The sequence below is a fragment of the Equus caballus genome, chromosome 16 (genome assembly GCF_041296265.1).
Source record: "Equus caballus isolate H_3958 breed thoroughbred chromosome 16, TB-T2T, whole genome shotgun sequence".
NCBI lineage: Eukaryota > Metazoa > Chordata > Mammalia > Perissodactyla > Equidae > Equus > Equus caballus.
This window is the reverse complement of record NC_091699.1, coordinates 18921929-18934899: the sequence shown is the minus strand read 5'-3', so window position 1 is coordinate 18934899 and position 12971 is coordinate 18921929. Positions and strand designations below refer to the sequence as shown.

General features: G+C 49.3%; 1 protein-coding gene and 1 long non-coding RNA gene across 11 annotated transcripts in view; one reads left to right on the top strand and one right to left on the bottom strand.

Annotated features, from left to right (window-relative positions):
* SRGAP3 (SLIT-ROBO Rho GTPase activating protein 3) overlaps positions 1-12971 on the bottom strand; it is a 245774-nt gene that overhangs the window by 77912 nt on the left and 154891 nt on the right. For 8 of the 10 annotated variants that reach the window (XR_011427199.1, XM_014731442.3, XM_001495686.5 and 5 more), the window contains one exon: positions 454-639. Coding sequence is in view for 9 of the 10 variants with exons in the window: in XM_014731442.3 (XP_014586928.1) it covers positions 454-639 (186 nt within the window). In the remaining variant the exon portion in view is untranslated. Of the gene's footprint in view, positions 1-453; positions 640-6236; positions 6477-12971 lie in introns of those variants that run through there. The other 2 variants (XM_070238541.1, XM_070238540.1) reach the window with 2 other exon arrangements.
* On the top strand, positions 6588-7124 carry LOC102150343 (uncharacterized). The gene is made up of 2 exons (XR_288516.3): positions 6588-6754; positions 6965-7124. It is a non-coding gene; the product is annotated as an uncharacterized lncRNA (long non-coding RNA).

The following is a 12971-nucleotide window of genomic DNA, read 5'->3' as shown; positions in this document are numbered from 1 at the left end:
GAACGGGCTCTTCTCTGGGTTCCCAGGTGCTGGCTGGTAGCCCAGTGCTGTTCCTTCCTGTTGGGACACAGTCAGTCCCAAACAGCCCCAAACAGCACCCCCAGCCACCAAATTGACCTCCAGGGCCAGCCCCCACCCCCACTAATGCCTGGTGATTCCAGCCCATTCAAGAATGTGCTCTCTGCACGTGAGTCTCGTCACAGTTCCACTCTCTTGTCAGCTGAGCCCCTCTCCCTGCCTGTTGACCCTGGTGCGAGGCCAGGCCTAACTAGTGCTGGCAGAGGCATGGCCAGCTCTGGCCCCTCCAGGACACTGACCTCCAAGAGAGCAGACGCTGGCAGCCTTAGTCACCCCACACCCCTGGGGGTGCAGAGCGCAGAGGTGGAAGCCGGGGCTGTCACAGAGAGCATGGCCCGCCCCTTCCTGCCCCGCCCCCAAAATCCCTTCACTCGCCTTCTCCTTCATCTTCTCGATCTTCTTCACGGAGCTGCGGCGCTGCGGCCGGTCCTCGTGCCGGAGCAGGTTCATGCTGAGGTCTCCCGATTTGTTGAACTGCTTCTCCTCCTGCTTCTCGGCCTCCTTCAGCTTGCTTTCCGCACTGATGCTCTCCGCGTGGTACATGTGGTAGGTTTTCATGACCTGGGGACACACAGTGTGGGAAATCAGCAGCCCCTGATGGCCCAGCGTGGGCGGCCGCGCGCTCCCAGCTCCGTCCCTGCCCTCTTCGCCCCACACGCTCTGAGCTCCCGCAGTTCCTGACTTGCACAGGCTCTCTGAGGACTGGAAATGATCATGATCATCACAGCAGCTTCATCATCATCATCATCATCATCATCATCATCATCACCACGATCACCACCACCACCGTCATGAAATCCTTACTATGTGCCAGGAATTTAAAGAGGTAATTAAAAAGGGCAACCACAGCCCCCTGGACATTTTGGGGTCTCAGAGGTAATATGGCAAACTTGGCCCTTCCGCAGCTGCCCTTTCTAACCCTGTCGGCAATGACTGTGTGTCCTTCTCCCCTTCCCCCCAGTGTCACGGGGAAAGACCCTGCTCAGGTCTTCATGGGACTTCCATGGGAACATCCTTGTTTCTCACATACAAATCGTTTTCTCAGCTGTTTCCTTAAGTAAAATGGGCTAAAATGGCTCTGTCTCCAAAAGGAGTATTATTGGGTAACCTAATAGATATTCCAGAATATTATATTCTAACCTATAGATATTCGTCTATATTAAGGAAATAAACCCATCCTTGGCTATTAAATGAGTTCCTATAAAGCAAATTGCACTTTGCTACTCTACTTCCATAATAAAAGCTGGATATTCTTATAACAAGGGGGTTTGTTTGTTTTTTTTAAAGGATTGACACCTGGGCTAACAACTGTTGCCAATCTTTTTTTTTTTTTTCCTGCTTTATCTCCCCAACCCCTGCCCCCACACACAGTTGTATATCTTAGTTGCAGGTCCTTCTAGTTGTGGGATGTGGGATGCCACCTCAACGTGGCCTGACGAGTGGTGCCATGTCCGCACTCAGGATCTGAACCCTGGGCCGCCGCAGCGGAGCGCGCAAACTTATCCACTCGGCCAGAGCCAGCCCCACAAGGGGGTTTTTGAGTCAGAAGAAATCCTAGATGTCATCTAATCCAACCGCCAAGTTTTACAAATAGGGAAACTGAGGCCCAGAAGGGCAAAGTGGTTCATCCAAGGTCATACAGTATTATCAGCACAGTCTCCAGACTTTACATCTGTGTGGCCAATCAAGATATAGAATATTTCCATCACACCAAAAAGATCCCTCCTGCTCCTTTGCAGTCCATGCCCAGCCCCTACCCCAACCTCAGGCAATCACTGATTAGCTTTCTATCACTATAGATTGTTTTGTGTGTTCTAGAACTTCATCTACATGGAACCATAGAGTATAAACTCTTTTGGGTCTGCCCTCTTTCACTCATGAAATTCTCCCATATTGTTGCACGTATCCCAAGTTCTTTTTTTATTGCTGGGTAATATTACATTGCATGACTACACCATAATGTGTTTATCTGTTCATATGTTGATAGTTATCTAGGCTGTTTAGGGTTTGGGGCTATTATGAATAAAGCCGCTATGAATGTTCACGTGTAACTCTTTGTGTGGCTATATTATTTCATTTCTCTGAGGTGAATACCTAGGAGTGGAAGGGAGGATCATGGTAAGTGTGTATTTAACCAAATTAGAAATCTGGTCTCTGACTTTTAATCCACCACTTTTTCTATCATATCATACTGTTCCCTTAATTTGTTACCATTTGCTCAGCAGACGTGAATACTTTTGGCAGCCTTAGAGCAAGCTGGCCAGTCCCATACCAACAGTGCCCTGGCTCCTGGTCCCCAACTAGGAGTACACTTTTCCTTTGCAACATCAAATTTAGGATCATCTTTCTATGCTGAGAATCACAAGGAATTTCCGGAATTCATGGCTCCTGAGACATGTTCGTTCTCTTCTCCTGTTGTTGGCATAATTACAGCAGCAATGAAGCAGAGGCTTCCACCCACGGCTGGGACGTGCTCCTGCCTAACCAGCCCCTTCAAGTCAGGGAACTTGGAATGAATTACTGGTCAACATTATAACCTTATTCATTCTCATGTGAAGTAAGTTTATTAGAACAAGGACTTCTTCCATGACTCTTATCATTAAATCACAGCCATGATCTGTTGCTCACAAACTTCCCTTTGCCATAAGCCAGGAGTCAATGGGAGCAACATCTGTTGTAGAGTAAGGTAGGTAAAACGGTGAACTCTGGACCCCAATGTCTGGGCTGAATCCTGAAGCCGCCACTTGCCAGCTGTGTGACCTTGGGCAAGTCACGTAACCTCTCTGACCTCTGCTTCCTCATCTGTGAAACAGGGATAATAACGGCACCTACCCCTTAGGTTTGTTGTGAGGACTAAAGGAGTTAATTTTGGTAGAGCACTGAGAACAATACCTGCCACATAGTAACAGCCATGTAGGCATTAGCTGCTACTATCAGCATCAGCATCAGCATCAGCATCACCATCATCATCATCATCGTCCCTGATTTGGGCGGAGGGTTTAAGAACCTTGAACATACTCACTTGACTTCAGAAAAATGCTACAAACTCTAGAGAACATTAGCTAATGTGAACATTTTTATTCTATCCTATGTTTTTCCCTTCTTTTATCCTGAAAATATTCTAAAATTTCAAAACAACAAATGGGAAAAAGAATGCAATCCACTTTTCCTCGTGTGTTGGTGGAAAGACCTCTCTTCTGCATTCCACCCGTTTTTGCTCATGTGCGGTTTCCCTAAAGCCTCTAGAAACACCCTTCCTGCTGATTTTGTCCACTCTTTAGGCCAGTTCCACTCACCTTACTTCCAACAAATCACTGGACCAGAACGTGCGCCAGATAACGCATTCTCGACATCTAGTGGCCAAAAAGAATGACTGCAGGCTTAGAGACTACCAAAGCAGTTGCCTATTTTCCATCATGTTCTTTCTGCCATGGCTCCGGGAACATAATGCAGCTGCTAAGAGTTGGGAATGCCTGCTGAATCTGTTTCCAGGGCCCCCTTCCCCATTCTCGAAGCTTTTCCCTATCCCTCTGCATTCATGGACACCACTGGTTTCTTTGCTTCTCCACCATGCTGCTGGTGGTGTTCATCTCTGAACTCCGCATCCTTTCTGGGTTCAATGATTCCTGCTAAATCCATTTTTTCTATTTCAGCTGCTGAGTTCTGCTGATCTCACCACTAATCTGTCGTCCCCGTTGGGTAGTGCAGAGGAAGAGAGAGCATTTCCATTTGCAACTACATCTTCCTGTCCAATCCCCCATGCGTCCATCCAGGTACTCACTCAAGGTCAGCATCCCAGCTAGGCGTTTTCAGCCTCACATTTTCCTTTGCCTAGTTTTCTACTCCTCTTGAACCACAGCGTGTTCTTCCTGCTCTCCAACAAGCCAAATTTCCCACTACAGTCTCTGAACCAAGTTCCAAAAATCCCACGCTTGGAGAGCACAGCCCTGATGACCCTGGGGCCCAACTCTATCTGATCCAATTGGCAATCCCTGATCCCAAGAATAACAGCGAACTTGATCGCCCAGGGTGACTTATGGCAGGCAGCTGCCACAAGAGTTTACCTGGGGACCTCTCTGAAATGAGTCTAACTATCTATACCCCGAATCCTCTAGATGTTTCCTTTATTTAATTACCTGAAACGTGGGCTTCAGCATGAAAGGTCCTTAGCTCAATAGCCTAGAACAGTCTGCTCAGTATTCCAGTCCAGGATGTGTTAAGTAATAATTAAACTTATCTATTACTTCAGAGTTTGCAAACTTTTCTGTTATCCCCAAGGGACATTTCAGTTGATCCTTACCCCCATCCTGGAGGCAGTGTGATCGCAATAACAACAATGCCACTAGCAGCTAGCACTGATTGAGCTCCTGCTACATGCCAGGCCTAGTTCTAAGCACTTTACATCTATTAACTCGTTTATTTCTCACAAAACCCTGTGAAGGAGACACCATTTCATCCCTGCTTTGCCCCTGGTGAAGACCAGACAGAAGGTAGAGAGAAAAGTGCTCAGTAAGTTGCGACTGTCAAGTGACTGGCTGACAGCAGTGTGGGGGCTGGGAAGGGAGCAGAGGCCAAGTCATTGAGACCTAGTGTTCAACTTGGGATCTCTGGAGGGCCCCTCACTGGGCTTAATGCCACATGAGAGTTCATTTGCCAGCCCTCCAGACCCTATCAGGGAGGGGCCCTTGGAAAAAGTCTAGCACAGGCTGAGAAGGCCCCTGTAGGACAAGTAAGTTGAGACCACTGTTCTTGGAGCCACTTCAGTTTCACAGAAGCCCTCCAGAAATCTTGGTATACTAACTTGACACTGAAGAAAACTGACGCAGAAATAGCAAGTGTATTGTCCAAAGTCACAGCAAGCCAGGCAGAGCTGAGACTGGAGGCTGGGCCTTCGGAGCCCTGGATGTTGCCTTTTCTGGTAAATCATGCCACCTTTTGCTGTATACACTTTGCCTTTTGTATCTTCCCAAATTGTCAGATCATTAAACAGGAAAGTATTATGTGCACAGCCCGTCAGACCCTCATTTAAATGCAAAAGAAGGCAAAGGAAATCCGGAAGTTGACAGCATCAATAAAGGGACACGCTGGGACAGGATAAGGATCAGCTGTTAGAAAACAGGTTCTCAGCAATGTAGTCCCCATGCACGTCCTCTGCTCCAGGGGCAGGGCTGGCCCTAGACCATCCGAGAGTTGTGTGTGGGTCAAACCTTGGGCCAATGCATGCCAAAAGCATCCCTGTAGGGAAGGAGAAGTCCCTAAATTTCAGTCTGACCACCCACACCCTGTGTGGCCTACGTTCTCTGTAGACTTTAAATTCGCTATGTTATTTATTCATTTTGCATGTTTATAAACTGTCTCATCCCAACTAGAGTGCAAAGTCCATGAGGGCCAGGATCTTGATCATGATCATATTCCCTGTATTAGAGCAGAGACTGGTACCCAGCAAGTGTCAATATATATTTGCATGAATGAAGGCACTGGATGGATGAATTGACGGGTGGGTGGATGGACGGATGGGTGGGTGGGTGGATGGATAGATGGATGAATGGGTGGATGGGTGGGTGGGTGAGTAGATGAGTGGATGGATGGGTGGATGGGTGGGTGGATGGATGGATGGATGGATGGGTGGGTGGGTGAGTGAGTAGATGGGTGGATGGGTGGGTGGGTGGGTGGATGGATGGGTGAATTAGTAAACAGATGGAAGGGATGGAGGGAGGGGAAGAGAATGAATAAAATAAGCGAGATACAGTTCTCCTGTTTTGACCTGGTGAATATATTTGGGGGTAGGGAGAGAGCTACCCCTTCAATTGTTACATGTTTATTGAACGTTCACTAGGTGGGAGGTACTAGACTAGGAAATACTACAGTGTGGAAGACAGATAGTCTCTGCCCTCACAGACACACACTCTAGTAGGGATACAGACAAATATACAAGTGATTATCACATGCTGTGATAAATATTATGAGGGGAGTACAGACAGCTAAAGGAAGGCTTCCTGGAGTAAGTGACATCTAAACTGAACCTTGAAGGAAGAGTAGCTGTTAGCTGGGTGAACAGGGCATGGGGTGGGGGTGGGGGTAGAGTACTCCAAACAAAGGGAGCAGTGTGAGCATCAAGCCCAGGAGCAGGAGCCAAACAGGTTTGAGGAAGAGCTTACAGGTAGAAGAACCTCAGGCGTGTGTTTGAGTACCAGCCAGTGGAGCCGCCGCCTTATCCTGCCGCAGCTACTCCCCCTCGGTGGACATCTGGTGTTTTCCTCTGCCTAGGATCATCCAGTCCTCCTTCTGGAACAGCTTCCTGATTTTCTTTGAGGAAATCCCCAAAATTCCCCTCCACCATTCTCACACCATGCGGTTCATGAGAAACTGACATCGCCCTCCAATCTCGGGGGGTGGGCATGAGACCCAGGTCTGGCCAATCAGGACACAATATGTTAATCTGGCCACAGCGATTGGAGCTCATGATCCCACCCCGGCCAATTAAAGACAGCCCTGGGGCTTTGCCGGACACCTTCGGAAGGGCGGCTTCTCTTCCCACCAGGGGGCGCTGAGCTGATGGAAGGTGAGCTTGCAGTGGCGGGACCATCTTGTCACGACGTGGGAGAAGCCGGCCTGATGATGAAGCCAACACAGAGAAAACCAAAACCAAAAGACGGAGAGAGACTGATTCTTAAAGGTGAGTGTAAGGGTGGATGGATGGGCGGAAGGAAGGGAGGAAGGAAAAAGAAGAAGGAAAGGGAGAGAGGAGGAAGTGAGGGAGGGAATAGGATAAAATGGAGGAGGCACAGTCCCACCGCCTTGATCTGGGGAGCCTATTGGAGGTGTGGGGGAGGACAGCTACTCCTTCAATCATTAAATATTCATTCAGCAGTTTATTATGTGCCAGGTACTATACCAGCTGCTGGAAATGCTACTACTTGGAAGACAGGGTCTCTGGCCTCACAGAATATACACGCTCCTAGGGAGACAGACAATTAAAGAAGCTGGATCCAGCTATGCCTGAGCTACCTCCTCACATGGTTTAATAAACTGTCATTTTTACATAAGCCAGTTTGAATCGGATTCCTGTCCTTTGTTACTGAATGAACCCCAAAAGGCAGACTTCCTTCCCTTCTAGCCTCCCCACTACCCGTATCAGTCCTAGACCCAACTGGCCAACCTCAGTGTGTGACCCACAAACAGATAACACTGCCCGGCTGACAGGGGCTGCTCCTCGCTGCTTCTTTGCTGCCCTGGGTGCTGTTCCCTCTGCCTCCAATTCCACCAGGACAGTCCACTGCTGCTCAGATGCAAATCAGACGCCACCTCTTCTCTGTTGCCCTCCAGATGCCCAGGTAGACTTCATCGCCCCACCCCACCTCACGCTGTGTCCATATCCCCACTCAGACACCTGTCACATGGTAGCCATGTCTCATGCCTGGACCTGGTGGAGGCTCAGGAAAGGTGTGCTGAGCGAGTGAGTGAGTGTCTTGGCAGGAGAGCTGAGCGAGATGAGGAGGTTGTGTGGAGGGAAACCTCATCTCCCCGTTCTTCTTAAGACCACTTCCATCCCTGGATGAAACTGGGCACAACCTGGCCAGCAGGCTGTGATCATCCGGCAGAGCCTGCCTTGCCCTGAGTCTGGGACATGCCCTCATCTCCCTCACAGGGCAGACTGGTGTGAGACAAAAGCTTGAGAGGAGCCTCAAAGTTCCTCTAGCTTCGTGCCTTCATTCCACAGGTGGGGAAATCGAGGCCCAGAGCCCAGCTAACTTGCAGGGGTCAGTGTTTCCGAAGTGTGAGATGGGAGCCACCTGTGTTAGCAAGATGATTTTTAGGTGTTACAGACATGTTATTAACCCTTTTCAATTCTCTCGGAATCCTTCTGATTATACCAGGAGGAAATGCCCAATGTGGTGCTCACATGTCTAATGCCCCTACTGGGCACCAGTGGCAATGGGCACCACTGGGCAATGCTTTGCAGGCACCAGCAAGAATGAGCACTTTTTATTTTCATTTAACTTATGGAACTTTCTGGTTATATCAAGTTGTTTTTCATTTACTAATGTGAAATATCATTTTCTTCCAAAATAAATGTGTATAAGTAGTTTATATACATTTATATAAATAGTTGGGTGTATTTACATAAGTAGCTTTGGGGAGTAGACCTGGAGCAGGCTCTGCCACTACCCAGCTGGGTGACCTTGGGTTGACTACCTGGCCTCTCTGTGCCTAACATGGGGTAGTAATACAGCCACCTTTCTCAAAGGCTTATGGTGAGGATGAAATGAGTGAAGACCTGTAAAGCATTTAGACCAGTGCCCCGCACGTGGTAAGCACCATATAAGAGTGGAGGCTCTAGTTATTAGTGATATGAAACCATCTCCAAAATACAACCCCCAGAGCAAGTTGAAGACCAGTGGGGCCTGTTGTTCCCACTTGTGTTAAGCTGGGGAGGGCGGGATGTGTCCGGACATGTATGCTGATTGACAAAGAAAATACCTCTGCAAGGAGCGACTGCTAAGCCAGACACTAGTAACCGAGGTTATGTGGTGGGGGCGGAAGGGTCGGGCCACAGGAAACACCCTTCTCCTTGTGTACCTTTCTGTACTGTTTAATTATTGTTTTTGACTGAGTGTATTATCTATTTCTATATTTAAATATTCAGCAATTTTTTTAAAAAAAGAAAGTCCCTCTGGCTGGAACATGGAGTTTGTATAACAGAGAGCCAGCCTGGGGGATGGGAGAGCCCTCAGGAGGTGGCTGCACCTTTTCAGACAAAACATTCTTTGGGCTCGGGCTGGCCCAGTGGCAATGGGGGATGAGAGAGAGAGGAAAGATTCAGAACTCAATAGGAAAGATATTTATGCTTCATTCTTTGATAAAATGCAGTGATTTAGCACTGATGTTTGTCAGGCATGGGCTACACTCTCTGCCACTCGCTCTTCTCAGAACAATCCAGACAGATGAGTTGGTAACATCCCCACATTCTAGGGAGGGGCAGAGTGTTTGACAAGTGACAGGGCTTGGAACCCAGGCTTATCCGACTCTAAAACCTCTGCTCTTTCCAGTACACAACCTCTATGAATTAGGATAGAGAGAGATTAAAAAAAAAAAATGTGAGTCAATTTAAAGAAAAATATTAACTAAATGACAGAGGCCCCAATGACAAGATGACACCATGGTGGTTACACCTGAATGGAGACAGACAGGAAGTCCGGGATGGAGCCGGGACCAGTACCCAGGTTTTGGGCTCAGTCTCAGGCTCTCGCCACCACCTGCATGCCTGAGGGGGTCATTAGGAGGGAGACACTTTTGCAAAATTTGCCTGGGGGCCCAGAGTGATTTCCTGCGCCTGAGCCCAACACACAATCAGATCAAGGCTTGAACAAGGGAAAAGTAGAGCCCATTCATCACTCCAATTAGTGTCCCCCTGTCCCCAGCTGCTGCTGCGTGTGGCCGCTCCTCCGGCCCTCTCCACATCGCCCCAACCTAGACTCGGGGCTCCTCCTGCAGCCCTGCCTGGGAGAGCCTGGAGCAGAGCCACTGAGCACAGGGGAGGGGCCCTGCGGGGAATGCTGCCACGTTTGTCAGTTCAAAACACCACAGACGCGTTTCATGACCTAGAACTATATGGAAAATCTGAACACATTTTTAGCTGAACAATGAAAAGAGAGCGGGGTTTTGTTTTGTTTTTGCCTCTTCTGAAACGATTAGCACACTGGCTACACTCTCGACCTCTGCCCTCTTTTCCTCCAGGCTAATATATGGCTGATGGAGTTCAGAGAAAAGGAGGTGAGGTGGGGGGTGTGTGTGTGTGTGTGTGTGTGCGCGCGCGTGCACACACATGCTGGCATGTTTTAGAAAAGTGGGCACCTCGAGGTGTTGAGGATGGGCAGGGAAAAGGTTTGTTGAATGAATGAATGAACTAACAAAATGCCCAGCCCTGAAGTCTTGCATCCTCCCTGGTCCCAGATAGTGACAAGCCTTTCCCCTAGAGTGAGTGATGGATGGCCTTCAGCACTTCCTCCATCATCGCTATGCCTAGTAGTAGCCCTGAACACAACCACCACCGCCTTCTCTATCGATGTTAAAAGAAAAAAAGTGGGGCTTACTGGATAATCCTTTCTCTTTGTCATTTGTTCCTCAGTCCCTATGGTCATGCCTCTGGGGCTGGGGGAGGAGGAGGAGAATAAAGACTTATGTAACCAGGCATAGTAACTAAACCGTGCTCGAAATAAATCCCTAGGAATGAAGCTGGGACTCGGGGTCTGTAGTGCCCTTAGCAGCCGGGTGGCTGCAGTGGGCTGTTTGCAAAGATGGCCACGTAGCTCCTTCCGTGGCTGCAGGCATGGCCCTTTGCAAGCAACTCTCAGCACGAGGTGACGTTTACTTCTCCACCCCACAGCTCTGGCCTTGGCTCTGTGACTTGCTCTGGCCAATGAGATATTGGCAAATGTGACACAAGCAGAGGCTAGAAAACTACTTACACATTGGGATTTTCCCACTTTGGGCTCTTTTTTTTTTTTTTCAATTGGCCAGAAAATTGCAGCCATGTCAGGGAGCCATGTCAGTGGCCCCAGGTGAACTGAGCCCAAATCTCCAGCACACAGAATTATGAGCAAATAAAATTTCAGCCACTGAGTTTTGACTTGGTTTGTTATGCAGCAATTAATAACTGATACAAAGGTCTTAAGCAAGGCTTTATTTCTTTGTGCCTCAGTTTCTTTATCTGGCAAATGTGTGTTAATTAAATAATACATATAAAGTCCTAATACAGTGTGAGATCCATTCTAAGCACTCACTAAACAGCCACAGTTGCTACTATTATCCTTGTTTTGACAATAAAGAAAATGAGGTCCAAAGGCCTTAACTGACTTGGCCGAGCTGGTAGGTGGTGCAGGAGGAATTCCAACCCACGTCCATCTGTAAGTTTGCTCTGCTTGGATCCTAGGTTGCCTCTCCTACTGGGAATTCCCTTTCTCTTCCTTTCTTCTCCTCTGCTTCTCTGATTCCTCCTCATCCAAAGGCACCAAGGTCAAAACTCACCCTTGATCATGGCCCGTCTGGAGCCATCTCTTTCCTGAAGCCTCAATCTCTCACACACGTACACACTCTCCCTCTCATTTCTTCACTCGACACATATGTACTGATCACCTACTATGTGCCAGCACTGCCACAGGCTCCAGGCACACTGTGGAGAACACAGCGCGGCCCCTACAGGGCGCACGGTCTAGGTGCCCTCCCTCCCAGGCCCCGGATCCAGCACATGCCATGCTCTGTCTTGGGCTGCTGTACCGTCCGTTCATATACTTTACTCTTGTCTCCTGGCCCAGATTTTAAACTCCTTCCAGGCACCACCAGTCTCTTTCATTTATTCATATACACCTCCTTCCCTCCCTCCCTCCTCTGCTTCAACAAGCACCCCGGGAACACCAAGGATGTACAAGACACTTCAAAGACCAACTCTTGAAATGTTCACAGCCTGCCGCGGTGCCTCTTGCAGCGCTAGGTCCACACCAGCCAGCCAGAAATGCTCGCATTTAACTGAATTTCTGGGCAACTACTGAAGGCTCAGTGTGCAGTCAACAAATGACTGGGGGCGGGGCACTGTTGGCACCCCAAAGCTCTCACTCCACTAACGGCATAAGGAGAGAGCTGGGGAGGTGCCTGGCCCTTCCTCCTCCACCGGTTCCGAGGCCGGCGCCAGGCTGCCCTGAGCACAGCGAGCAGCGGCCAGCCCGCCTGCCCGGCCTGGATTCTGACGCCGGTGGCATTTCCGTCCAGCTGTCCTGCCTGGGGCCAGCAGGAGCAGAGGCACGTGGAGCACCTGCTGGATTGGGATCACTGCGCTGGGCACCAGCACCGCCCTCCTGATCCCTGATCCCTGGCCTGCCCTGTCCAGTCCACACCGGAGAATGGTTCTATCACCTCCCCACTGACCCAGCTGGGAGGTGAAGTGACTTGCCCGAGGCCACACAGCTGGGTTCAAACTGAGTCTTAGCCTTAAGTGTTTCTCAGCAGGCTCTGACTCCAGAGAGTTTACAGGCCAACTGTGGAGATAGGGTGTAGACAATAAAGATACTACAAGGTTTTTTTTTTAACTGCCATTGTGATTCGAAGCCCATAGGTGATGGCTTCCTAGAGGTGGTGGAGTTTGGTCTGGGTGTGAAAAATGAGTATGACCCAGACAGGCAGAGGAGGAAGAGGCGGTTGTAGCTGGGGGAATGGCAGGGGGAATGGCAGGGGACAAGAGCCGAGGGGGAGGTATTGGGGTAAGCTGAGAGCATCCAGAAGAGGAGCCCAGCTGGAGCCCAGAGGAAAGGTTAGAGACCTGGGTGCGAGCAGCTCAGGGGTCCCGGGAGGTGGACCCAGGTGTTGGAACTCCATGGAGGAGAGGGATCCATTCAAAGGGGTGCCTGAGGAACAGAAAAAGGACCTAGATTGGGGAACGCCTGGTCTTGCCAAATCCTCTGCAGATCCTGAGGAGGAAAACCCCACGTCACCAGCCTTGCGCATTCATCACTGCCCCTCCCCCACTGTGGCCCGTTACACACTCGGCAAAGGAGGCGTAAAAGGTGATGAGAGTGATATAAGACCTCTGATACACTCTGCCTTTTTGCTCTCTCTGTTCGAAACATGGTTAACATGTCTGAGCTCCTTTCATTCTCACGAGGGTGTGCAACAAGTAGCTAGTATTATTTCTATTTAACAACTGGATTCGAACCCAGGTCTCTGCCTTTAAACCTCCAGGCGATTCTCCCCCACAATGCCCAGCTGACTCAAAGTCACGTGTGTTCTCAAGCAGCAATTCTTCCTTTACCTGAAGCAACAGCCCCGCTAAAAACTGTCCAGGACTCACGTTTTGCTCCTCAACTTGGAATCATAGAAATGTGAGTTTCAACTTTCATCAA